General features: G+C 45.8%; 2 protein-coding genes across 4 annotated transcripts in view; one reads left to right on the forward strand and one right to left on the reverse strand.

The window, feature by feature from the left end:
- The window catches only part of Slc7a8 (solute carrier family 7 (cationic amino acid transporter, y+ system), member 8), a 59672-nt gene extending 36223 nt beyond the window's left edge, over positions 1-23449 (reverse strand). Inside the window, exons 1-3 of the mRNA NM_016972.2 lie at positions 22743-23449; positions 1104-1308; positions 2-153 (exon numbers count right to left, since the gene is read on the reverse strand). Coding sequence (NP_058668.1) covers positions 2-153; positions 1104-1308; positions 22743-22890 — 505 coding nt within the window. The 5' untranslated portion in view covers positions 22891-23449. The remainder of the gene's footprint in view (position 1; positions 154-1103; positions 1309-22742) is intronic.
- Positions 23450-24903: 1454 nt separating this feature from the next.
- Rnf212b (ring finger protein 212B) overlaps positions 24904-27551 on the forward strand; it is a 70770-nt gene continuing 68122 nt past the window's right edge. For all 3 annotated transcript variants that reach the window (XM_011245289.3, XM_006519865.3, XM_006519867.3), the window contains exon 1: positions 24904-25063. The gene's annotated coding sequence lies outside the window, so the exon portion shown is untranslated. The remainder of the gene's footprint in view (positions 25064-27551) is intronic.

Consider the following 27551-nt stretch of genomic DNA (forward strand, 5'->3'; position numbering starts at 1 on the left):
CACAAACAGATGGCAGCCAGGAGTCGCAGACCGGACTCAGGGGGGAAGCAGGTAGGGAAGAGCGGCTGCAGCACGTAGTTGGAGAAGGTGAGGGCGATGACAGCTTGGTTGGTGGGGTAGATCACCAGCACAGCAATCCACAGCCGCAGGAACCTGCAGGGAGAACGGGGACTCACTGGCTGGCATGGCAGGCAGACAGGCATCAGCAGAAAATCCAGGCAAGGGGCAGGGATGGGGGGAAGTCTTGAGCAAAGGAGCAAACACCAGTGGGTTAAAGGTACATCTCCCCTTCTGCTTTCAGGGATACTGAAAGGGCCTGCCTTACCCCCGAATGAGGTCAAGAATGAGACCTAAGCCCTTGGTAATGCTCCTGACATGGTGCCTCAGCAAAATCCTACATGCATTTCAAGCTCCTAATGGCACAAGTTCTGTTTGGGCTCTCTCCTTTTTCCTCTAATCTTCTCTCAACTTTAGCTCCCTATATCCAAGGATGGAAAAATTAAATACGCAACCCCAGAATTCTGGTAGCAAGAACATGCTAAGGGGGCAGCTCCAGAAGCAATTGCCAGGAAGGCATCCAATAGGAGTTTGCAGGAGAAGCGCCTTCGCACCCTTTGTCTCTTTAGCGATGGATGAGTTCCTCAGTCAGGGTTAGGGAAGCCAAGAAAACTCGAGGGCTTGACTCTGAGGAGGCCATCATGCCTGACAATGTAAAGAGTGTGGCTGTTTCATCTCTAGGAAGTCACTCTTGGGTGTCACAGAGCAGGGCTTTCTGTGACTGCTTTTCCTAGAACTCTGTGGCCAATGTCATCTCCTTTGCTAATAGAATCGTATCCATCAAGTTCAATATAGCAGTAAGAATTGTAACCTGGTTTACACTGACACACTGGACACTAGAAACTCCTGTCCTTGGGCTCTTTGGATCTGACCCTTCTATTCCAGATTTTTCCTTTTCCTTACCAGTGGCACAAACTCATGGACCACATGTTTCCCAAGGTAGCTATGAGGGCAACACAGTACATTTTTCAGACGACAGTGACATATTGGTATGCCACAAGGTTGGACATCCACGTTAGACCATTCAGGCCTTCAGATTTGCTCACCCAGCCAGTCCTCCGAAGATGTCCTTCACATAAGAGTAATCACCTCCAGACTTAGGGATGGTGACGCCTAGCTCAGCATAGCAGAGAGCTCCCACGGCTGTGATGATGCCTGTCACGATCCAGACAATGAGAGCAAGGCCCACAGAGCCCGCGTTTTCCAGCACACCTTTCGGTGAGACAAAGATTCCGGAGCCAATGATGTTCCCTGCACAAGGCACAAAGACACAGTGAGGTCAGGACAGCTGGCATTTGCATTTCATTCATCTCTGGTCTGGTTCCTAAGTGTCTTTGAGGTGGTGGGTGTGCCCAGCAATGATTTTCACTAGGGTTTTCTTCTCTGATCTGGTTCTAAAGTGTCTCCACGATCTCTAGGCAGGTGTGTCCAGTAATAACTCTTCCTAGAGCAGGGTAAAGGGCAGAAAACTGACAAGGCGCTTACAAGTCTAGTTCACTCCTTAGAGAAGTCATATAGGGTCAGGTAACATCAGCAGAGGAAAACAAGTCTCAGGGAAGCAAATGAGTTGTGTGAGGTTAGGCAGTAGCAGCTGTTGGAGCAAATACTGAATTTCGGGACCCTCTAACTGGGTCCACATGTTCTAGCTAAGGAGACAGACTCTTAGAATCAGCTAAGAAGCTAGGACTGGCAATGCAGTCACATTCCCAGACCCCACCAGTTAACTAGAACACTTCAAAAAGGAGCCAAAGGGCAAATTCTTTTGGACAGATTGTGGCCACACACCATGATGGCTTGGGACTATGGGCTGGGTATAGTGACACATATGTGGAATCCCAACACTTGGGAAGCTGAGGCAGAAAGACCAGGAACTCCAGGCTAACCTGGGCTATACAGGGAGACCCTGATTTAAGACAAAAGAAAACACGTATGAACGGAGACAACAGCCCTGGAAGCTGCTTTCTAAGTGGACGCAAGAGCCCCACCCTTGCTGGAGAACATGAAACAAACCTATAAAACGGTCACAGTTGTCTAGACATAGCTTGCAAGAGTACATTACGTGCAAAACCTCAGTGCTATGTTCCTGAGGCCTCCCTCTCTGTGGTGTCTATGACGCCCAGAATCACCTTGCAGAATTCAGGGAGGAGGGAGAAAAATGGGATTCCTCTCTCCAGTTTACTGACCCAGAGGCTGGGGTTAAGTGGCTTTCTCTAAATTCCTCAGCTACTGATGGGTAAAATTGGATCTTGAAAGCTGTCTCCTGATGCTTTAGTCTGGTGTTCTTTCCACTAATCCATTTCTGCATGCTCAGGGGTTGGAGTCCTCTCAACAGCCATCACCGAAAGGGGGATCATGGGTCATGTGCATTGGACAGGGCAAGAGGAGAGTAGGGACAGACTGTGATACACATCTTCCTAAGTCGGCTTCACTTTCTTTCTATACTGAGGGTGGAAATGAGGTCCGCAGGTGCGTTGAGGGCTCCCTCCTGCTGTTCCCAGCTGAGACTCTACTCAGTGCCCGAGGGAAGAGGCAGAAACGAGCCAGATCTAGGTGAGAAGGCAAAACCAGAGAGCTTGCCTCAGCCCATGGGCTTGACGACGGCCCAGGAATTCACCTTTCTTGGGTAGTTTGGAATCAGTGAGATAAAAAGTGCTAAGTCTGGGCTGGAGAGTTAAGTCAGTGGTTAAGAGCATTTATTGCTCTTGAAGAAGACAGTGGTTCGATTCCAAGACCCATTCCATGGAACTTGCAACCATCTGAAACTCCAGTCCCAGGGAATCCGAAGGCCTCTTCTGATCTTTGAGGGCACTAGGCATGGATGCAGTGCACATGCAGGCAAAACACTAAATCACACAAAATAACAAAATAGATCTTAAAAAAAAAAAAAAAAACACCTTTTCAAAGTGTAAAGTTCTGTGTTTCACTTTCCAAATCCAGCCAGAACCCCACCTCAGTTCAGTTCTAAAACATTCATTTCCAAGCCAAAATTCAACAGTTTTTTATTTTATTTTTTAAATTAGAATTTTTTTTAAAGATGAGGTTGAACAATAAGTTAGTTAGCTAGCCTAAAACTTGATATATAGACTAGTAGACTAGGCTATCCTTGGATTTGCATCAGTCCAACTATCTCTGTTTTCTGAGTGCTTGGATGCCAGGTTTGTAACACTATGCCTGGCCCCAAAGTCTAATTTACAATCTAGGGCCAGGCATATGGTTATGAAGTAAAGGGGAAGAAAAGAACTCACATTGTGATACTCTATTCCTCTCAGATGTAAAATTTGCCATTAGCTTTCAAACTAAAAAAAAAAAAATGTCATGTGAAGTACTCAGAATGCTGAGGCAGGATATACATGTATATATGTATATGTACATATGTATATACACACACATCCATATTCTACCCATTCTTTTTTTTTCAAGCACATTTTCCTTCAGAGATACATTCAGAAATAAAATCAAGGAGATAATTAGCTCTTCAACATCAAACTCAAATGTTAATATCAGTTGGAGAAGAAGCAGACAAAAGGGCTCAGGTCTCATGGACATTTCTTTCTTTCCCTTCCTTCTATATATGCCCATGTGACGTCCTTTCATAGGAGAAGACATGTTTGTCTGCATATACTGTCTATGACCTGCTCTCTTATGGAGACTAAAAGACTGTCACACAGACATCCTAGGCCCTATAGGACATGGTCATACAACCCTTCAAGCTGGCCAGTGTGGCTCACACATATAATCCCAGCACTCAGTAGGCCAAGGCAGGAGAATTGCCTTGAGTCTGAGACTCATTTATGATTTGAATCACAGCGTTCAACTCTGTCCCAAAACAAAACAAAATAAAACACAAGCACCCGTCACTGGCCCGAATTGAATGCGCTGCTGTTCCCTGGAAGGCTGGGAGCTCCGGGAGATGCGAACACCAGAGTCCGAGCAAATTCCTTGCCTATCTGGGAAAAATCAAGAGAGTGACTAAAGGGCATTTCACGGCCATCCAAGAAGAGAGTAATGGCGCATAGCCTATGAAACCAGCTCCCAGCTCCAGGGTTAGAAAAAGCCAAAGCCAGGACAAAAACAAGGCTTGACCCTGGGTTTAAGGTAGTACAAACAGATATGGGAATGGCCAAACGTTTCTTGGAGCTAGGAATGGCAGGCAGTTTTAGTAGGAAGGTGGAATGTCTTGTTAAAAGCTCTGCCCCTCAGGGATGAAGAGTCCAAGTTCCACTAAGGGTTCTGGGCAAACAAATAGCTGTAAGGATCAACCACTACGTGAGTACTTGGGCCACCTTTGGGACACTGTCAAAGAACACACATTACAGGTTTCCCTGGGAGACGAGGTTATACAGTGCTAGCTGATCTTTGAGGGGGTCTGTGGTCCAATTGCTCCTCGAAGGAAACAAGGGAGGTGTCTTAGTCAGGGTTTCTATTCCTGTCCAAACATCATGACCAAGAAGCAAGTTGGGGAGGAAAGGGTTTATTCAGCTTACACTTCCATACTGCTGTTCATCACCAAAGGAAGTCAGGACTGGGACTCAAGCAGGTCAGGAAGCAGGAGCTGATTCAGAGGCCATGGAGGGTTGTTCTTTACTGGCTTGCCTCCCCTGGCTTGCTCAGCCTGCTCTCATAGAATCCAAGACTACCAGCCCAGAGATGGCACCACCCACAAGGGGCCTTTCCCCCTTGATCACTCATTGAGAAAATGCCTTACAGTTGGATCTCATGGAGGTGTTTCCTCAACTGAAGCTCCTTTCTCTGTGATATCTCCAGCTGTGTCAAGTTGACACAAAACTAGCCAGTACAATTGACCCCTTGTCAACTTGACACACAAACACATCACTAGAAAGCCTCAACCCTTACATTCTTATTCATCCCCAAGATCTAAATAACTTTAAAAGTCCCACAGTCTTTACATATTCTTAAAATTTCAATCTCTTTAAAATATCCATCTCTTTAAAAATCCAAAGTCTTTTTACAATTAAAACTCTCTTAACTATGGGCTCCACTAAAACAGTTTCTTCCTTTAAGAGGGAAAATATCAGGGCACAGTCAATCAAAGCAAAAATCAATCTCCAACCGTCCAATGTCTGGGATCCAACTCACAATCTTCTGGACTCCTCCAAGGGCTTGGGTCACTTCTCCAGCCATACCCTTTGTAGCACAGGCGTCGTCCTCTAGGCTCCAGATGCCTGTACTCCACTGCTGCTGCTGCTCTTGGTGGTCATCTCATGGTACTGGCATCTCCAAAACACTGCATGACCCCTTCAGTCCTGGGCCATCAATTGCAACTGAGGCTGCACTTTCACCAATGGCCTTCCATGGCCTCTCACAATGCTGAGCCTCAGCTGCTCTGCATGACCCCTTCATGCCTTCAAAACCAGTACCACCTGGGTGACCCTTACATATTACCAAGTCCCGCTGCAGCAAGAGTACAACCTTGGCCATCTCTGGAACACAGCCTCTTTGTGCTTTCAGAAAACACTTCCCAGAAGATGTCACCTCAATGATGCTGGTCTCTTCTTAATCACCGCTTATTTCTTAGCTCCAGCTAACCAGCATCAATAGTCCCAGTAATGCAAAGTTTTTGCTTTAGTAGTTCTGGTATCTTGTTAATCACAGCTGATTCTTCAGCCCCAGCTAACCAGAACTACAGAATCTTCACAATCAAAACAGCAATGGCCCTGAAAAGAGTCTTTAATTTTCCCTCTGAAATTTCACAAGCCAGGCCTCCATCTTCTGCACTGTTCTCAACATTATCTTCCAAGCTCCTACCAAAACATCTGACAGAGCTCTTAACAATGAATGGATCTTCAAGCCCAAAGTTCCAAAGTCCTTCCACAGACCTCCCCAAAACATGGTCAGGTTGTCACAGGAATACCCCACTCCTGGTACCAATTTGTCTTAGTCAGGGTTTCTATTCCTGTCCAAACATCATGACCAAGAAGCAAGTTGGGGAGGAAAGGGTTTATTCGGCTTACACTTCCATACTGCTGTTCATCACCAAAGGAAGTCAGGACTGGGACTCAAGCAGGTCAGGAAGCAGGAGCTGATTCAGAGGCCATGGAGGGTTGTTCTTTACTGGCTTGCCTCCCCTGGCTTGCTCAGCCTGCTCTCATAGAATCCAAGACTACCAGCCCAGAGATGGCACCACCCACAAGGGGCCTTTCCCCCTTGATCACTCATTGAGAAAATGCCTTACAGTTGGATCTCATGGAGGCGTTTCCTCAACTGAAGCTCCTTTCTCTGTGATATCTCCAGCTGTGTCAAGTTGACACAAAACTAGCCAGTACAGGAGGTATCATTATCCCCATTTTACCATCGAAGAAACCGAGACTTCCAAGGGTATCACAGCTGACTTAGCAACATCTAGATTGGAGACCTGCACCCTACTTCAAGACTGTTGTGCAAATAAAAGACTTCCCCACATACACACACCATCCTTCCACAATCCACTGGACCGCAGTGAGTGTGGTCTTATAGAGAGCTGGAGGGCAGACTCAATGTCCTCCCCTTGGGGCAGTCCTATGGTGGTGACATAAGCACCCTGCTAAGTGTCTCGATTCTCAGAACTGCTTTCTGAAAATTGCTAATAATCTGTTCTGCCCCGCATGATCATTCTTTTTTTTTTTTTTTGAGACAGAGTTTCTCTGTATAGCCCTGGCTGTCCTGGAACTCACTCTGTAGACCAGGCTAGCCTCGAACTCAGAAATTTGCCTGCCTCTGCTTCCCAAGTGCTAGGATTAAAGGCGTGCGTCACCACCACCCGGCAGCCTGCATGATCATTCATTTTTACTTCTGTGAACACTGAGGCTCAGAGAGAGAGAGAGAGAGAGAGAGAGAGAGAGAGAGAGAGAGAGAGAGAGAGAGAGAGAGAGAGAGAGAGAGAGACTTGGTCAAAGTCACATGCTGTGTGTGTAAGCAGCTCAGTCTGGTGGGGAGACCGAGTTATCAGACTCCAGGCCCAGGGCGTCCTCCAGACTCCACGAGACTTCTCCTCTGGCAACAACACCGCACAATGCAGCTCCAGGGCCTTTAAAATGCGTACATTGTCCAAAGGAAGCCTCAAGACAGGAGAACTAGGAAGGAACCTTTCAAACTCGATTGGAGTCTTTCTTGATAATAGAGGAAAGAAGTTGACATCTCTGGTGATTCTCCCCCCCCCCCCCCGCTTTTTTTTGACTCTTAGACCGGTTGTCCAGAGCAGTGGTTCGCAGCCTTCCTAATGCTGTGACCCTTTGATACAGTTCATGTAGTGGTGGCTCCACTACTAAAATTATTTTGGTTGCTACTTCATAACTGTAATTTTGCTACGATTGCAAATCATGATGTAAATATCTGTATTTTCCAATGGCCACTCATACAACTTGATACAACTACTGTGAAAGGGTCGTTAGACCACTAGAGAGATCCCGTCCCACAAGTTAAGAACCACTGGTTTAGAGGGTCACTTAAGAATGTGATGTGTCACCTTTAATCCCAGCACTTGGGAGGCAGAGGCAGGCAGATTTCTGAGTTCGAGGCCAGTCTGGTCTACAGAGTGAGTTCCAGGACAGCCAGGGCTATACAGAGAAACCCTGTCTCAAAAAACAACACCCCCCCCCAAAAAAAAGAACGTGATGCGTGCTGGGCCTGGTGGTGCTCGCCTTTAGTCCCAGCACTGAGGAGGCAGGGGTAGATGGAACTCTGAATTTGTTGTAGTTCGTCAAAAGACCCTTACTCACAAAGACCACAGAGACCGCTGCCATCGCTGCAAAACGCATGAGGATTTTTATTGATCCAACATGTTGGGGACTCTCCTCTCAGCACACAGGCCAGAGGAGAGGCCAAGAACAAAGAAAGAACACATTTTCTATACCTTTGTAAGGGGCAGATTTGAGCAACAGGGTTCTCATTGGTGTCATTGATTGGTTTGTATAGTGACTAAGTAACAGACTCATGGCCAGGAGAGAGGGGGGCTGAGAAGACACATGGGGCAGGGAAGGGAACCCATGGGGCAGGGGAAAGGGAAACACCATTAGGCAAGTATGAAAAGCAACCAGGGCAATGAACACCATAGGACACTCCTGGCCGGCCACTCCCACAGCCTCCTCTATCTCCCCTTCAGCAGCCACAACATCCAGGGCCACTGACTTCTCAGGGACCACCCCTCTTTTGCTCTGGGTTTCCTGAGCTCATTCCTCCCTAGGTTCTAGGTCCATGGGCGGGACCACTGTGACCTGCTGGCTGCTCCCTGGAGTTGGAGTGGGAGGCAGAGCAGCTGAGGACCTGAAAGGAAGTGGTCAGCATAGTGACCTGACAGGATTCTTAGGTTTATTCCAGAGGGCATAACTCAAAAACAGTCGCCAGTTGTTAGTCCAAGTCCAAACACAAAGAGACACACAAGACACACACAGAAACCATTTTCAGGCAACCACCATAGAATCACAGTACCACAGAAATGACAAACACAAGCAAGACCAATACAGGGCGTCTTACACGCGATTTCCAGAGAAGCCTGACACTATCTGTTCCAGGCATATACTGAACCCTAGCTGCTGCTGGGTTGAGAAGGACTGTTTCAGATCCAACTTCCCAGCTTGACACCGGAGCATCCTCCAGTGTTGTGGCCTGCAACATTTTGGCACGTCTCACTGTCACTGCGACCAACCCAAATGGATCTCTCTCCATGGGAAGGCCCCCAGAACCTGAGACCGGCCTAAAACCAAACCAAGATAATCAGTCAACCCTTTGGGACCAAAACCAGACCTGAAACCAGACAAACCAAAAGCAAAACAGAATCAGAAGGTGGTCTAATGGAGGACACACAAGTGAACAAGACAGACAGACACACAGACATACAGACAGGCAGGGAGGGATTCCACTTTGCCTCCGATGTACGGTTTCTGTGTCCCACTGAAGAGGGTCTTCCCAGCCAAGCACCAAATGTTGTAGTTCGTCAAAAGACCCTTATCACAAGGACCACAGAGACCGCTGCCATCGCTGCAAAACGCATGAGGATTTTTATTGATCCAACATGTTGGGGACTCTCCTCTCAGCACACAGGCCAGAGAAGAGACCAAGAACAAAGAAAGAACACACTTTCTATACCTTTGTAAGGGGCAGATTTGAGCAACAGGGTTCTCATTGGTGTCATTGGTTGGTTTGTATAGTGACTAAGTAACCCTTTGGCCTAGTGACTCACTTTGCCTGCCCCCATGGTGGGTTATTATGATTTGGACAGCAAAGTAATAGTACATTAACGTCACAGCTATTAACGTCAGGGGAATTCTCCCAACAAGGTCAGGGTGGTGTGTGGTCTTTGTCAGAATTCAGTGTGGGGCGGGGGGCAGGAGAATTGCTAATCTTGTTATGGCTATTTTTTTGAGAACAGCTAATATTATTTTGGTAGCTGCAGGTTTAATCATTTTGACCGCTAAAACTATGTTTTTACATTTGTTTAGTCAGGCAGCTTCCTTATCTGGCTCTGCACTTTGCCTGCTAGTACAGTTTGGAAAGTCCTTTTTGAAGGGGGAAGGTACTGGGTGGTCTTGAATTCATTTTGGATATTACAAGTTCAAGGCCAGCCTCGTCTATAAAGCAAGTTCTAGGGACAGCAAGGGCTACACAGAGAAACCCTGCAAAACTCTGTCTCAAAAACCAAACCAACCAAACAAAAAAGTATGTGATGCACACCTGCCTGCTAGTGCCAAGTTGCCTGAGATCAGGGTCCTAACCCTGCTTCCACCCACACTGGTTAACACCGCAATCATCGTTAGATCTTTAGTGAAAGCTAGATTTTAGGATGCCTGGACAATGAGGCTAAGCTAAACTTGTCCTGTCAGAGAAAAGCCATGTAAACCATTTCAATAAAAAAGAGGCCAAGTTGTAGCAGTGGGCAAGTCTTCATAGGCAAACGGCCAGAACGGAGAAAATGTTCACTTGCTGCACGTAATCACTAACTTCCTCATGCATGTGACCCCCTATTCCGGCATTACTCATACTCAGGCTTGTTCACACTCGAATGCTGTAGCCCTCAAAGAATTTCCTAAGAAGAGAAATTACAGACTTGTAATGCCCAGCCTTAGATCCAAAAGACCTTGGCCTTCCTTACTCATGCAAGACTTCATGTCTAGCCACAGCTTCCTGCTGGGTATCAGAGCTGAGGCCACCTCCCTGAAGTGACTGTGACTTGTACTTCTCCAATGGGTGAGTAGGAGAATATCCATGCCTTCAGACCTGGGGAACGGTGTGGAAGCAGGAACCTGGGATCAGGCTTTGGTCCTTACTCCCAAACCCGTGAGCTCCCCAGGTACCTTCTTCTGTAAACACTTTCCCACCAGCACTGGACAAACAGCTTCTCTGGAGGTGGGAGTATGCTATGATGCCGACACACGCCCTGTTTGGTTGCAAATCCTGCAGACTAGAGATGCAGATGGTGCCACAGGACTCTGCAGTGCTGGATTCCTTGCTACAGTGGACACTAGACTCAGAGGAGCCAGAGCCCTCACCACTCATAAGCCACGGGACTCCAGTTTTTCTGAGACTCATTTCCTTCATGTTCACAATGGGAATAATGGCTCTTACCCCACCTACTTTGCTGTGGGGATCAAGGCAGCTTACACCTCTGTAAGACACTCTGTAATGCATGAAATGCTAAAAAAAAAAATATTAATTACGAGCGTTTATAGTAGTAGAGTAGAGACAGAGTCCAGCCAGAGATGAACGCAGCAGACTGGCTTTGGAGGCTTGGCTACCAAACAGCACTGTACAGCCAAGACCATGAGGCATCTTCTGATTCATTTGTCTATTTGTCTAGGTATACATTTTAGATGATGCAGTGGGGCGGGCAGCAGGTAATTGCATCTCAAGAAGTATTTATTGATCGCCCACTCTCCACATGCCTGCTTTGAAAGGTAATTGGGAAGTACTTGTTCATACATGGTTCTTTAGAGAAATAGATGGAGCGAATCACCACCCACCAGTCACTGAAAGACAAGCCTTGTGGCCTCAGGGGCTGCAGAGCTGAGCCCTGACCGGTTCCTACCCAGGATCCACTCAGTACCTCCAGCATCTCTATCTTCCTTGGTGCGTTAAAGCCAGGAACAATTTTGCTCCTACCTCCAGGACACAACTGGCAATGTCTGGAGACGCTTCTAGCCTTCACACTGGAGTGAGGGGACCTCTGGGACTTAAAGTATCAAGGCCAAGGATACTGCTAAAGATCCAACAGTGACCAAAGAATCTCCCATAAAAAGAAGGATCTGGCCCAAGAAGCAATAACATCAAGGTTGAAAAACTCTCATCGTCCCTGAAACTTCAATGTTAATGTCTGGCTAATCCCAAACGTCTCTTTCAGATTCAAAGTTGGGCTTTGTTTTACTTAGCTACACACAAAAATGTATTATCTATGGTAATAAAAAATAACTGATCTTTAAATTAAAAAATTAGCGTAAAATATAACAAAATGTATTCCTGTGACGATTTAAGTATTTTAAACAGTATTTGTTTACTTTTTCCTCTGTGCACTTGTATATAGCTGTGCATTTTCTATGGTGACATGTAACGGTCAGAGGACAAATTTAAGGGGTTGAATCTTTCCTTCAAACATGTAAACTGGGGATTGAACTCAGGTTGTCAGACTCTGGGCAAATGCCTTTACCCACTGGGGTATCTTGCCAGCCTTAACAATTTTTTTTTTGAGACAGTCTTACATAACCGAGGCCCTGAACTCCATCTGTGGTCAAGGGATGACCTTAATTTCTCATCTCCTGTCTCCACTTCTTTTTGTTTGTTTGCTTTGAGACAGGGTTTCAGTATGTATCCCTGGCTGTCCCAGAACTCACTCTGTAGACCAAGCTGGCCTCAAACTCATAGAGATCTACCTGCCTCTGCCTCCCAAGTGCTGGGATCAAATGTGTGTGCCACCATGTCTGGCCTGTCTTCACCTGGTATCACAAGTGTGTGTGTCAGCATGCCCAACTACTTCAACCACTAGGTATCAGTAGAATCAAGTAACTTCTTCCCAGTGGTGGAAGCCAAATCTAGGGCCTTGTGTATGTTGGGCAAGGGCTCTACCACAGAGTTCTCAATTCCCATTTGATTGCTTTTGGACTGACTGCTATTAGTCAGCAAGCACAGTAAGCTCATACGACATGCTAAACCTCTGGGAATGTGAAAGTGAGATTCAACTTCTACTTTCAAGAACTGAATGAATGGTGGACCACACCTATAATCTCAGCGCCGGGGCGGCAGAGGCAGGCAGACCGCTATGAGTCTGAGGCTAGTCTAGTCAACACAGTGAGTTCCAGGCTAGCCAAGACTACATAGTAAAACCCTGTCTCAAAACAAAAGGGATTGAATGCAGACATTCAGGTGAAAGGATAGCTGACCACATCGGTCTGGACAGAAGTGGTGTTAGTGTGATTATAATACTATGTAACATGATATGTTCCAATGGATAGCTATCCAGGAAATGCTGAGGCAGGAGGATCTCAAGTTCCAGGCCAGTCTTCACAACATAAAGAGAAACTCAAAAATAAAAAATCCAGAAATATGGGGCTGAAGAGATGATTCAGTGGTTACAAGCACTAGTTCTTGCAAAGGACCCAGGTCCCAAAGTCTCAGCACCATATAGGCGGTACACACTGCACACAATAAAGCTTTTTTTTTAAAAAAAAAAAAACTGCTTTGAAAAAAGAAAAGGGAAGAAGAAGCAAATCAAAAGAGAAACTTCATGAAGAAAAGAGGCCGACACCCACATCTCTATGGGAGCCATTCAAATCCAGGAAGAGAACAGAAAGGCAACTGGCTGGCTGCACAGCGGTAGCTCACTCCTGACCATCATTGTACTAATGATCCCTACATCTCTGAACCAGTGTCAGTGAGTGGGGTATGGCCTTGGGAGTGAGAGCCCAGAGCACAGGTTTGCGTCTGAGCTCTCCAAGGACCCTCCACGATGCCAGGCGTATACCAGGAATATGTCAGGCCCTGTTTCATGGCCCCCACCGCCTAGACATAAAAAAGGGTCACAAAGATTGTGCATAAGAGTGGAAGAGATGGCTTAGTGAGTAAAAAACACTTGCCACAAAATCATGAAGACCTGGGTTCGAATCCACAGAACCTCTGTAAAGCCACACATCTGCAGTAATCTGGGTGCTTCTACCTGAGACGGAAGACGGAGGGGAGAAGAAAATCCTGAGAAGTCTGAAGGGCCAGCAAGCCTGGTAAACACAGTGGCCAACAATAGAGAGACAAAGATAAAAAAGCTGGACTGACGTCTGCTGATCACGCCACACAAGTATAGTGGCGTGCACATGCCCACAGTCCCATTCAGGAATGCATGTGTCCACCTAGAGTCACACACACACACACGACACACACACACACACACACACACACACACACACACACACACACACACACACACAGATCATGCATAGGAAAGCATTTTGCAAACTCAGGACTATCTGCAAGCCTGTCCTTTTCTGCCTTATCTCTAAAATTCTTTGATCTCTACAGTATACTCATCCAAATCATGAATATTTTTATGCTAAGCCTTCTATTCCCAGGGCCTGGGACCAAATACTTTTAAAACTTTCAGACAAAAAAAAAAAGTAATTTTGAGACAGGATCTTGCTATATCTAGTCCAGGCTAGCCTCACACTCGTGGCAATCTTGCTGCCCAGCCTCCCAAGTGCTAGGATTTCAAGTATGTACCACCACACTGGCTCCTAAATGCCTCCTTAAAACAGCCCGAAGTTCCTGTATTATTTCATGCTAACCATACCCCTGGAGCTGTACTCTCAAGGAGTAGCTGAAGTGTTGACGCCTTCCATCCACGGGAAAGCAAGCACCTTTCGAGACATACAGCTGAGAAATGCACACGAGAATGGTAGCACTCACTGGCTTGAACAGTGTGCGGCTCAGCCTGAGATCTGGTCCGTCTTCAGGCACACTATGAACCCTTCTCCGCAGCAGTGACGTCACCACCGAGGCTGAGGATATTTAAAGCGAGCCAATGGGAGAAGCTGTGAGCGTGACAAAGGATGAGGGATGAGATGATCGATAAAGCTTTTTAACTCGAACTTCATTCGTTCTATAAATAGCACAGCTCAGAATAGACTTGTGGGATTATTTTGCTTCTTAGAAATGAAATTCACCCGTGCGCAGCCCAAGGCCTAAATATGATCGATCACTGTTAAAACACAGAGCAGCTCCCATCTATGTTGAATAGCCCGAGGCTACGGCCTGCCCGGTGCCATTCCCAAGTATCCAGAGGTGTGGTGAAAGCAGTTCTCCGTTGGCACGTTCTGGGAGGCCAATATGGTCTGGCTCCTCCTGCTCCATATGCTCAGCAGGGAATTAAAAATTAGACCAGGGAGCCAGCGGATACAGCTCAGTGGGAGTGAGCGCACTTGCCTATGGCAGATCAGGTCCTGGGTTCAAGCCCTGGAATTGGGGATGGGGGTGGGGGGAATTTCAGAAGAGAGCAGTTTCACACACACACACACACACACACACACACACACACACACACACACACACACACACACACACACACACAGGCCCCACCTCCCGCCCCCGAGCTCCCGAACGGTCCTTGTTTTCTGTAGATCGGAATCTTGTCCTGGAACAGCTTGCTCCTTGGCTGCATTTTGAGATCTTGCCCATCATCCCTCAGTAGCAATAAGAAAACATGAAAAACAACAACAGAAACTCCTGAAACTTTTTGTTGTGGCTGCTGCTGTTGTTGGGTTGGGAGCAGACTCATGTCTTAGCTCTCCCTTGGTAGCCTGAGAGGACTGGAGGAGCTCAGTCCTAAATCCCACACCTCTGCTCCACTTTAATAAACTGAGCAACTTAACTCAGAGCGGGTCCGTGTGCGCCGCCACCTCCCCGAAGCGGGCATTTGCTTTGCTCACAGCAGGTCTTTGTTGTTTGTTTGTTTTTTGTTTTGTTCTGTTTTGCTTCTGCTATGTCACTAATGCTGAAATGAAATGAGTTCTGGGGTCTGATACTTAGATTTTTTTTAATAGACACAGGGTCTTGCTAAACAGTCCTGACTGGTCTAAAATTTACTATAGATGTGAACCAGGCTGGCTTTGAAGTGTTAGCAATCCCCCTGCTGCTACCCCCCAAGTGCTGGCATTACCAGTGTGCACCATCAATCCAGGCTTAGGTACTTCTTAACATTTTTTACTGGGAACTGATTTTCTTTCCTAGACTAAGTATTTCCTGCTAGTCACTCTTTCTGCATAACTCCGTCCTTTGAGGGAACATACTTGAGTCAGAGAGTTGCAAGTTCAAACGGATTGCCCTTGAGCTCTTGGGTTCCTGGAGGCAGGAAGCCTGCACCAGGAGGCCTGGTCCCAGTCACCTTGTGCTCCGTGCTAGGGACATGTGTGCTGTGCTCCAGGACTCCGTGGGGATGGACCTCTGCTGTCAGCTGGTCATTTACCTACTTGAAACTTTGACTTCTACACTGGTACCGGGTGTGCAGGATTGCTTGAAGCTCCCACCGGGTACTCCGTGCATGGGAAGCAGTTAAGCACTCGCCGAATGGTATAGACCCTTAGTCTTATATTGTCGGCTATACCTTTCCCCCTCACTAAGAGGTGTTTGTTTTGAAATGTTTTTGAGCTTCTGGCTTTGGTCCCAGATTCCCTTTGAAAACAATGGAAGTTTTAATATATTTTCATCCTGAATGAACCAGCTCCTAAGATTCCCATGGCTTTTAAAAAGTGGACTCAAGAACACAGTTTCAGACTCACTCCCTCTAGGCAACATTCAACAAACGGTTCTGGGATCAGATAATCCGTGCATGATGCTAGAGGCTAAGATGTAGACTCTTCTAAAGAAGTGTACTCTTCCAAAAAGGTCTGAAATTTTGGACCTGAAATTGTGCATACACACACATACCCATCTAGTGCACACCTCCCCCACCATTCAGTGCACGTGTACACACACACACACACACACACACACACACACACACACACACACACACACACACACACACACCTGTCCAGTTTTCACCGATGTAGTTCGGACAGGCCTTGGGTTTGAGATCCTCCTGCTCCGGCCTTCCAAGACCTGAGATCACAGGTGTGAGTCCTCACGTCTGGCCCTGTTCTGGATATGGCTTGCAACGTTACACACTCACGGTGTCTCCAGATCCCATTCTTAGTGACCCCTCCTCTAGGGCCCACTCCATTACCACCTGACAGGGACCAGCTCTCCTACCCCCTCTCTGAATTGTTATCAGAAATGGCTCTGAGCCAGGCAGTGGTGGCGCACGCCTTTAATCCCAGCACTTGGGAAGCAGAGGTGGGTAGATTTCTGAGTTCGAGGCCCATCTGGTCTACAGAGTGAGTTCCAGGACAGCCAGGGCAAAACAGAGAAACCCTGTCTCAGAAAAAAAAAAAAGTGGTTCTGGACTTAGACCATTCAGTCACCAGCTGTACGGGCCTCAGTAAATTAGCTACTAGCTCCATGACTTGATTTTCCCATATTTAAAATAGTTATACTATGTTTATCCATAAGATTGTTGACAGGATTAAATAAGATAATATCTGCAGAGACCTTATAGTTCAGGAACTGCTCAATAAATACCGTTTTGTTCTAGCTGGATGTGGTGGCTCATAACTTTCATCCCAGCCTTTAGCAGGCTGAGAAAGGAACTAGAACTCTAGGCCAGCCTGCACTACATAACAAACCAACCAACCTCATCTATGTGCTCTGCAACTGTGGTCCCAGCACTTGGGAGGCTGAAAGAGTAGGGCTGCACCTAGTTTGAGGACAGCTTGGGCTACATAGAGAATCACAGGCCATCCTGCCTTAGAGTAAGACACTGTCTCAACAGCATCTTGGCATGTTTGGCACATGCCTAAAATTTAAGGCCATTAGTGAGGCCTAAGTCAGCCAGACATACATAGCAGAACTTTGCCCCACCCCCACCCCCACCAACAAAGAAGAGGCTGAAGCAATGGCTCAGTGGTTAAGAAGTGCATAATATTCTTTCAAAGGACTAGGATTCTGTTCCCAGCATCCATGTTGGGTGGCTCAAAACTGCCTGTGACTCCAGCTCCAGGGACGGGGGTGTCTCGTGCCCTCTTCTGGCTCTGCAGGCACCGGTACTCATATGCACACACAGATATACATAATAAAAAAACACAGAAAACAAATCAACCAACCAACCAATCAACACAAAACAACCTTCCTGCTACCACCAAGCACAAATAAGCAAGAAGCCACCAAGCACCAGCTGGTTTGCTGGCACACGCCTACAAGCCCAGGACTTGGGAGGCTGTGGCAGAAGGAATGTTTGAGTTAGAGCAGCCTTGGCTATATGGCAAATTTAAAGACAGTCTCAACTGCACCCTAAGGACCTGTGGCTAAAAAAAGAAAAGAAAAAAAGAAAACCTGTTTTTAAAACTGTGTTGCGTCAGTGAGGCAGACTGAATCCAGTATTGCTGAGCAGCAAATCTCCCTGACAAGCAAACCCAGCACTGGGAACCTTGCAAGCACGCTTCTCTCTAGGCTCTGTTGCTGGCGTCTTTGATTTTTAAGCCTAACTTCCGGTGTTTCCAGCTAAGTACATGGATACTGGTATAAGCTACCTAGACACTCAGAAACTCCATAGACCTGCCTCTCACATGGCTAGAAAGCCATAGTTTACAAAGGTGCTAAGGAGAGCAAGGCCTGTCTTGGTCAGCCAGTTCTGACTGAGTACCCTCAGTGTTCTGTGACTGTGTCAGTTGCTTCCCTCCGTCCAACCTCAGCTGCTACCCAGCTCTCCCTCACACTAGAACCTTCCCCAAAAGGAACACAGTAATGATTGCTTCATAGAGAACGATGAGGACTACTGCTGAGATTGTCAAGGAAATGCCCACTTAGTGTATAATACATAGAAATAGGGATGGTGAGATGTATCCTGTGTGACCTGTACTTGTCATCAAACCTGATGACCTGAGTTCATTCCCCAGGACTCAGAGTAGAACGAGAGAATCGACTTCCCCAAGTTGTTCCCAACCTACACACACGAGTAGTACACACACTCACATACATACACACACACACACACACACACACACACACACACACACACACACACACATACACACACACACCACACACACACACACAAACACACAAATACACACACACACAAACACACATACACATACAAACACACACAACACACATACATACACCCACACAAACACACATAAACACATACACACACAAACACACATATACATATACACACAAACACACATAAACACTCATACACACACCCAAACAAACACACATAAACACATACACACACATACGCACACACATACACAGAGTAACATGTAGATACATAGATAGAGTAGATAATAGTGCTAAAGACTTAGCTCCGAAAATTACCATTGTATGACCTTTGGCAAATTGCTGATTCTTTAGAACCTTCCTTTCCTTATCTGTAGGAAAAAGATAATATGTGCTGGGCACATCGAGATTACTGTGAGGGACAAAGAGATAATGAGTGCCTGGCACAGAACATTTATTTAATAACGGCAGCTATCAACAGGAACTTTGGTATCATCAGCGAATGAGGTTTTCTGTTCTCACACCTTTTGGGGTTTAGGGAGAGTTTACTTTCACAGTTCATCTGCCTCCAAGAGTGCACCTTGACCAGCTAGGTCCCTGAAGGTAGTAGCCTGGCCGTTCGGGCCAGGGTACTGTTAAAACAGGAGGGAGTGTGTGGCTCAGTGTAAGATTTCTTGCCATTACTGAGTAGGACCACTATGACTACCAACAAGGAAATTTGAAGAAAAAACAAACAAACAATTCTCCAGGCTGATGTAATTAACCCTATCATATCAATTTTCCAAGCCAGGCTCCCAACAGTCTTTTAGATCAATGCTTTCTGCACTCCTTTTTGACATAGACTCTTGATGTGTCGCTAGACCACCCTTAAACTCAAGATCCTTTTGACTTCATCTCTGGAGGGCTGAGATTGGGGTCATTTGCTACCGTGTCTGGTTTAGAGAAATAATTTTTGGTTGGGGGGTGGGGTCTGGAGATTGAAGTCAGGGCCCTGTACACACTAGGCAAATGTTCTACCACTGAGACTGCCCTGGTGTGTCCTTTCCTTTACCGGAGCCAATTGTCAACAATCACAGGAGTGACAGTTCCCTACTGGGCACTCTGCTGCACTGGGGACTCAGGGATGTGTAGGACAGAGCTGTTTTCTCCTCCCCTCCCTTGTGCTCTGGCCTTCACTTTGTAGCTGCGCCTCAAACACTCGATGATCCTTCCTCAACTTCCCCAGTACTGAGATCACAGGCTAATCCGTCACATGAAATCTGTCTCCCTCCCTCCCTTCTGTCCTTCTTCCAACTGACTCCAGTGTCTGGGAACACACTAAGCATACGGCCTACAGTCAAGCTGCACCTCCAAGTCAAAATTGTTGCTCAGGGAAACAACAACTGTGTCAACATTTTTAATAATTATCAAGATCTCTAAGAATTATCTTCACTACTCCATCTTCCCCCACATCCTCTAAAAGGCAGCTTAAAACTGGTTGTTGCTGACATCCTTTTTCTTCTCGTGCCTCCCACTGTTCCCTTATCTTGACCCCAGCTGCTGCCAGCCAAACCACACTGTTAATAGTCAGTGGTCCCAGTTTGATACACATGGATCTCAGCATCCTGATCCAACCATAGATAACTTCAGAGCGTGAGTTCATCGGTCCAGCTTACATTCTACGATGGCTGTGGATAAACTTTTATGAGCTTCTATGAAACATATTTTAATTTATTCTTTTAAACCAGCAGGGCATGAAACACATAGATCAGGGGCAAATGCTACTTTCCCATGCAGAATCTGATTCACTTAAATTAGTTGTCTCATTTCTGAAAAAGACTTATTTTATGTGGATGACTGCATGGTTAATGTATGTCCACTACATGCATGCCTGGTGCCCTTGGATGTCAGAGGAGGATGTTGAATCCCTTGGAACTGGGGTCAGAGGTGGTTGTGAGAGGCCCAGGGAGGGTGCAGGGGGAAAAACTTGAGTCCTCTGAAAGGGTATTATATACTTTTTTTTGAGCTTTTTAAGGTTTATTTATTTTTATGTGTATTAGTTTTGCCTACATTCATGATGCCTGTAGGGCAGGTCAGAAACCGGTGTCAGATGTCCTGCAACTAGAGTTATAGACAGTTATAAGCCACCAGAGAGTGCTGGGAACTGAACCTGGGTCCTCTGGAAGAAGAACAAGTGCTCTTAACCACTGAGCCATTTCCCCAGCCCTTCCTGTGTCTTTTCAAATGACTTTATTTTCCTTTATCCTACAGTGTTAATACAGAGGGCCAGGTCACTGGGCTCAGCATAGATGTTTGCACTTGGTCTTGTCATCACCCACTTAGAAATCCCCCAGAAGAGGGTGTGGCACCGTCTCTTCACTTTGGCATCTTAATGGTCATGCATGAGGGAAGGTAGAAAAGATTTTCTCCGTGTAATCTTTAAGAAGAAAGTTCTTTCTCATCTCAGCTGAAGTGAATGTAACATGATTCTAACACTCTGGAAAAATATCGTGATTTCCCTAAAACCACCCAGAGTATCCAGCCAGATTTGTCATTCTCACTCTGATGTCACCATGAGGAGCTTTTTCTCTCACTGAAGTGCAGCCCAGGAGGCTGTGGACAGATCAGTAGTGACACTTACCCTGGAACCGTATTTGTACCTGAACATCCCCATTTCTTCAAAGACATGGAATGGATATTTAAAAAAAAAAAAACCTTTAGTATATAGGAGAATATCCTCTATCCATGAAAATCTACATGTATTGGGGAATGGGCGAGCAAAGCAGAGTCTGGAAGAAAAAGGGTTGAGTGTGTGTGTATGTATGAGTGTGTGTATGTGTGAGTGTGTGTATGTGTGAGTGTGTATATGAGTATGTGTGTAAGAGTGTGTGTGTATATGTGTGTATGTGTGTATTGTGAGTGTGTGTGTATGTATGTATGAGTATGTATGTGTATGAGTATGTGTGTATGTGTCTATATACATATGTATGAGTTTGTATATGTGTGTGAGTATATGTATGTATATGTATGTGAGTATGTTTGTGTGTGTGTGCACGCGTGTGCACATCTGTGTATGAATCAGATACTTCTTCAAGGTAGGGTGGGTGGATGCTAACTCTATCAGTCAAATTGATGAAAGACATAACAGGCTCTGGTTTATTTATAGATCTTAAATTGGCATGTGTTCTACAGGTTGTGTTGAATTAAAAAATATGATAAGACCAGATAATGCGAGCTTCAGATCATGACGGCTGTTTTGTAGATCTGTTCCCTCAGAGCATTGTTTCTTTATAACTGTAAGGATTTGGAGTAATTAGATAACATTCCATTTTGAAAAGGGGTTGGAAAGAACATGGTCACTGAAGTCGGGGTGGAGAGGTGAAGAGGATTATCTGAATGCTGTACTGATTTTATTTGACTTCAAGGATGTTCTCCAGTGTCACTCTTTCTCTGGTGCCAAATGTCCCTGAGCTGTTCACGGAACACTGTTACACCAACAGAAACTAGTTTATGGGCAGCAAGAAACAGTATACCTTCACCAAGGAACTCCGGAGAGAGAGAACACGGAGACGCGTCTGAGACTGAGAGTCTTGTCGTACTTTCCCTGGGACAAAGCCCTCCACCAAAGATAGCAGACCAAAGCCCCCTTTGGGAGAGAGGGCAGTGATGAGCCACAGCCCAGCACCCATTTGCAGGGCTTCCTTGCAAAGACAAGAGTGTCCTACGTAGGCAAGGGAGTTGTCTCTGGAAGCCCGAGCCTTGCACATGTGCTCTTGGGAAGCGAGACCTATACTGGTTCTCTCTGGATCACCCAGCTCCTCTCCTAAAGAGCTTCCAAGCCAGAGCACACATTTCACCCATGAATTCCTCCTGTACCCCACAATCTACCACCTCCCAGTTCCCGCTAAGAACCTCACAGGGTCTTCTGTGGGTGTTAACAGACAGGCGCCCCCAACTAGGTAACCAGAAAAAAACAAAAAACAAAAAAACAAAAACAAAAAAACCTGGAAAACTCCATTTCAAGAACACAGTCAAGTCAGCTGGTTCTCCCTTCCATATTTTCCTCATCTGAGACAGCTCGGCTGTCACATCTGTTTCACAAGTGCTTCATAGGATGGGCCAGCCTATGAAGAACCATGATTATAAAGCATTTTTATTACTGTTTTTTTACTATTCGAGGCATTACACACCACAGTGCTTCATAACATAAGACAACATAATACTAAATATGCTTCAAACACAGATTCACAGCCTGCAGAGGGTGGCTGCACAGAAGCTAGTTAAAAATCCATGTGTCAGCCCGAATTAGGCTCTCCTGGATCAGAACTGCCTAGTGACAAGCCGGAAAGAATTTGTTACACTTCTAATAAATTCCCAGGCAATACTTGGGACGCAGAGCCTGTATGGTTCCTGACTCTTGTTTGTTCTATTCTAAGGAGAGAACAGCTCAGCCTGGCTTGGCTGAAGCGATGTATGACAGACATCACTTCCATAGCTCCGACTTGACCGGTGCAGTTGGACAACACAAGTCACAGACAAAGCAAAGCTGCCTTTGAGGCTTTGGCGGGGTTAAAGTCCCTCGAAGGACCCCCGGAGAGAGGGTGGGATGGCGCCGGGGGCCGCAAAGGACCTGGACTCACCTACAATGATACCACAGGCGCTGACCAATCCGATCTCTTTCTTCAGGGCTACTCCGCCCCCTCCCGAGCTAGCCTCGGCCTCAGGGCTGGTGTCAGAACCCGGGTGGTTCTTCGCGGTGTTGTTTCGCTGGCGGGCTCCCTTTTCCATCTTTCTCCGTAGGGTTCCGACCACCCAAAGCGAAAAAGAGCAGTCTTTTTCTAAACGCTCGTGCGTGTAAACGTATAGATATGTGGAAAAACAGAGTTTCCAATTAGAACGCCCTTTTCCGAAAACAGAGTGCGCTCCTACCCTCTAAAAGTGACAGCAAATGAGAGTCACACGTGTCACTGCCTAACAAACAAGGGCCGTGTTTTTAAATGGAAGGCAAAGAATATATATATATATAAATACAAAAATAGAACTGTACCAGCGACTCCAGCTGGAATTCTCCGGAAAGCGTTTATCTTCAGAAGCCCAGGATCGCTCTGCTCGGTGTACCGGGCGGCGGCTTGCTCTGGTCAGGATTTCCCTGCAGCCCTCCTAATGAAACAGATCGCCTCCACCTTCCCTTAAGTCTCTTCTACGATGAGGGTAAAAGTAGTTCTTCTTAGCTGAGGGAGCGGAGGAGGAGCCGTGCTCAGGTACTTTCTTGCTCGCCGGCTCTGGATCAGGTTTCCACCTGCTGCGGTCGCCCCTTCCTTCTCGCCCTTGTCGGCTCCGAGCTCCGTGCTCACTCCGCAGATCGCTCCATCTGTGAGGGCAGGGTGGCTGCTGCGCTCGCGAATGTGCTTCCCTTTCGGCTGCGGCGTTTATTTGCGGACCGAGGCTCCGCCCCCCACCTCCTCCATCCTTAAGCCGCATCTCCTCCCTCTTCTTCTATTTAATTATTAGTACCCCCTACCCCCAAAGATCACGGAGGAAGGGGCTTAAAACATTTTCTTTTCTTTTCATAGTGGGAGCAAGGGAAGGGTGGGCCGCAGGGGGAAGTCACTAGCCAAGGCTTCATCTCAGGTCGCACAGCATTTGTGAACTCTATAAGGGCACACGGTTCTGCGGGCTTCTAATGCCTTCAGAAACACACTGGCCAGTGTACTAAGATGTTTAGGTGTGGATCATTTGAGGACAAGGTCGAGAAAGCTGCAGAGATATTGCCATCAAGCTGTTTCATGAAATAGGGGGTGGTTTTGGTGTGTGTGGGGGGGGGCAATGTGGAAGAACTTTAAGCTGAAGAGTTTCTTTTAGGGACTGTCATGAAAGCTAAATAAAATTATGAAGAATATGGGGTAGTTGCAACGTTTTTCCGAAGCAGGATAAGGAGGATTCTGGCCTGCCCCATGACCCCTAATATTTTATCACAAATTATTTGAACTTCAGACAGGAGGTCGTGAGCCCCTCACCGATCATGAAACAGACGTGTTGATGCTAAGAATGGTAATGGTTAAGAATATTAACATTGCACCCCCATTTCCTTGAAGAATGTAATTCAAAACAGTTGCTCCACCTCAAGAACTGTGTCTATTTCTAACTGTAAAGTGCTTTGAAGAAAACAACAACAACAAAACAACCATGAAACAATATTATAGACCATGCTGAAAAACTAAAGTTTTTTTTTACATAGTCTATACAAAATGATTTGATTTTAAAATGAGTCTAAAAAATAAAATTCCAAAGGGCCTGGTGGCACACACATCTTTAATCCGAGCACTTGGGATGCAGAGGCAGGCAGATCTCCTTGAGTTTAAGGCTAGCCAGAGGTCCAAAGTGAAATTCTGTCTCAATAAGACAAACTAAATTCCCCAATCTGACCACTAATTACGCAAATTTGGCTTCACTCATTTTTTTAAGAAAAACACTAAAAAACTTGGACTTTTCAAGAAAATAAAAAAGTTAAGCCCTTTAGGAATGGGGTTGGCTAAGCTATCTAGAACGGCTCTTCCGGATAGGGTAAAGTCCAGACAATGAACGGTCTCCCTTCCCGCCTGCCCCTTGCTCACCCTACTCAGCAAGTATCAAGAGGTTTCAAAGGTTGAGATCTCAACTCCTTCTCCTTTTGCTGCTCTAAGATACAGCAGATTGAAAGCCTCAGCAAAAAGAGAAGAGAGTGGGGGATCGTGTAAATCATTTTCAACAGAGAAAACAGACAAGGTTGGGCTAGATAGCACAAGACTCCCAGGGAGGAAGTGAGGGGACATGGAGGAAAGTGAATTGTCTCTGGTCTTTTTTTAAACAAGCTTAGGAAGCACACGGGGACATTTGATGGTTTCATTATTAAGCAAATCCAATTTGAAGACTTCTGCCCAGATCGCAACATCAAGGGATAAAACCTTTCTGCTTCTCAAATGTGAGTTCTTTCAGTGATACTTTGTCGTTTCCATTTAGATGGCGCAGGCTTAGTGTGTGATGGATTTGGGAATCTCTCCAGAAAGGTGTGCAAACACAGAGTAATGTGCAAGCCTCCAGATCTGAGAAGTTGGAAAATAAAGACAATTACAAGTTCTATAAATCTCGAACCAAACAGATTTGGGGGTGGGTGGGTTCAGTGTGGCACCGAACGGGAAAGGGAGGCTTGTTAAAAACTGATATTTTTGTTTCTTTAGTATTTGGGATTTATGAGTGGTTTGCAGCTGCTTATTGATGGTGAGATATGAAATCTAGAAAATGGATCTCCCTCTTCACAGGGGCCTTTCATTCTTACTATGTCTCTAGGCTGGTGACGTTATCATGGCATAAATGCTGCGTGCCTCAAAAATCCATACAGCTAGTATTGGTCACAAGAAAGAAAGATGTCTCAGTGTAATTCGTCGAGAAAAATTTGTGAAAAAAATTAATGGACATTCCTTATATTTTGGTTACTCAATTCGCAGATCTGGTCCTCATCCATCTTTGTGTTCTAACTTTCCTTTTTGAGTTTAAACACTGCTGTACAACTTTCCTGAACAATGTCTCATTTCCCCCTCTCCATCAGTTTTGAGCCAGGGTCTGGCCTTCACCTCACTATATAGATAAGGCTGGCCTTGAACTCAGAGTGATCTGCCCACCTCTGCCTCCCAAGTGCTGAGATTCAAGGTGCACAGCCCCAAGTCTGGCTAACAAAGCCAATTTTTGTTGTGTTTGTGTTTGTTTTAGACAGGGTCTCCCTAAGTAACCCTGGCTGGCCTGGGACTGGTCATGTAGACCAAGTTAGCCAGATACTCACAGAGCTCTGCTGGGGTTAAGGGAATGTGCCACCAAGCCCAGGTAGACCCAGTTATTCTTGAATATTTATTTTTTATTTTTAAGTTGCTGATTTGAAATGTAGAGCCTTGACAGTCATGGCTCGTCCACTGAGCTAACCCCTCCCCATAGCTTGTATTTTCAGTATTTTAAAATATTAGGCTAAGACTTAAAGAAGTGTCTTCCTAGAGGTCAAACACTGGATTTGGTCCTGGGCAAAGCAGGTTGTTACTGGTTCACACCAAGCTTTCTCAAGACACTGTAACTACTTGTCAATAACCTCTTTCACCGGGAGAGAAACCAAGAGAAACCATGATCAAGGTCTTCTGTTTGTTGCTGGTGATTTGAAATGGGTCACATTCTGTAGCCCAGGCTAGCCTCAGGATCATTTAGCCTCAGGGCCTGGTGTGTTTTGAGTTAATGTTGTAACTTTTTTTTAACTTAAAACACGCATGCCTTTAATCCCAGCACTTGGGAGGCAGAGACAGGTGGATTTCTGAGTTTGAGGCCAGCCTGGTCTACAAAGTGAGTTCCAGGACAGCCAGGACTATACAGAGAAACCCTGTCTCGAAAAACAAAAAAAACAAAAAAACCAAAAAAAACAAAAAAAAAAAAACAAAACCAAAACAAAACAAAACAAAAAAAACAGAAAAAAAAAAAAAGAAAAAAGAAAAAGGTTTAAGACATTTTTGATGTTGGCACTTCTAATCTGTCCAGTGAAACTCGTGGGCCTTAACCTAGCCTCCTGACATTTACCACTGCATTTATACACACCTCTCTTTTGGATATTTCTCAAAGCACTTACTTTTAGTACAGTCCTATTTCCAGTAACTTGGAGACTGGTTTCATAATTTTGCTTGTTGAAAATAAGAAATTGGTCCCTTTAACAAGGAAAGATGTTTGCTGGAAGGGTCATTTCCTTGCAAATACTCATGATCTTAGAGAAAGGTTGTGTGTGGCTGACACCTACTGACTCCTTTGTCAAAAAGGAGTGGGCAGGGGTGGGGGCACACCACTGCAATAGTGGGCCTGCTGGTTGTCCCCTTGAGAAAGGGCTGATAAAACGTGTTAGCACAAAAGAACAGCGCATGCAACCAAGCCACTCTATTCCTGGCTTGCTTTGTTTCGGGACCTAACTGCACTTTATTCTTGGTCTTTGTGAGGGAGCTGTGAAGTCAGGTCACTAATGAGGGCCTGACTGCCCCCTTTGAGCCATTTCACAGCCCTTGCTGTGCGCTCTTCTTATACAGGGTTGTCCAAAGCCAGAAAGAACCTTTCTTCAAAGCTAAGCCCACAGACTGGGCATGAAAGCTCAGGTCTATAATCCCAACACACAGGAGGCTGAAACCAAAGCATTGATGTCAGTTCAGGACAATCTGGGGTATAGTGTGAAACTTTCTCAAAATACGTACATGGTTATGTAAATAAGTAAAACTAAAGCTATGACTAGGTATGGTGGAACATGGGTATCTCAGTACTAGAGATACTAAGTACTAAGTACTAGAGATACTCAGTACTAAGTCTGGGGGATCTCGAGGCAGCTTAGGCTACTTAATGTGTTAAATCAAGCCTGGGATACACATCAAAACCCGTCTGTAAAATCAAACAAACAAGCA

Source organism: Mus musculus, chromosome 14, assembly GCF_000001635.26.
Source record: "Mus musculus strain C57BL/6J chromosome 14, GRCm38.p6 C57BL/6J".
Classification (NCBI taxonomy): domain Eukaryota; kingdom Metazoa; phylum Chordata; class Mammalia; order Rodentia; family Muridae; genus Mus; species Mus musculus.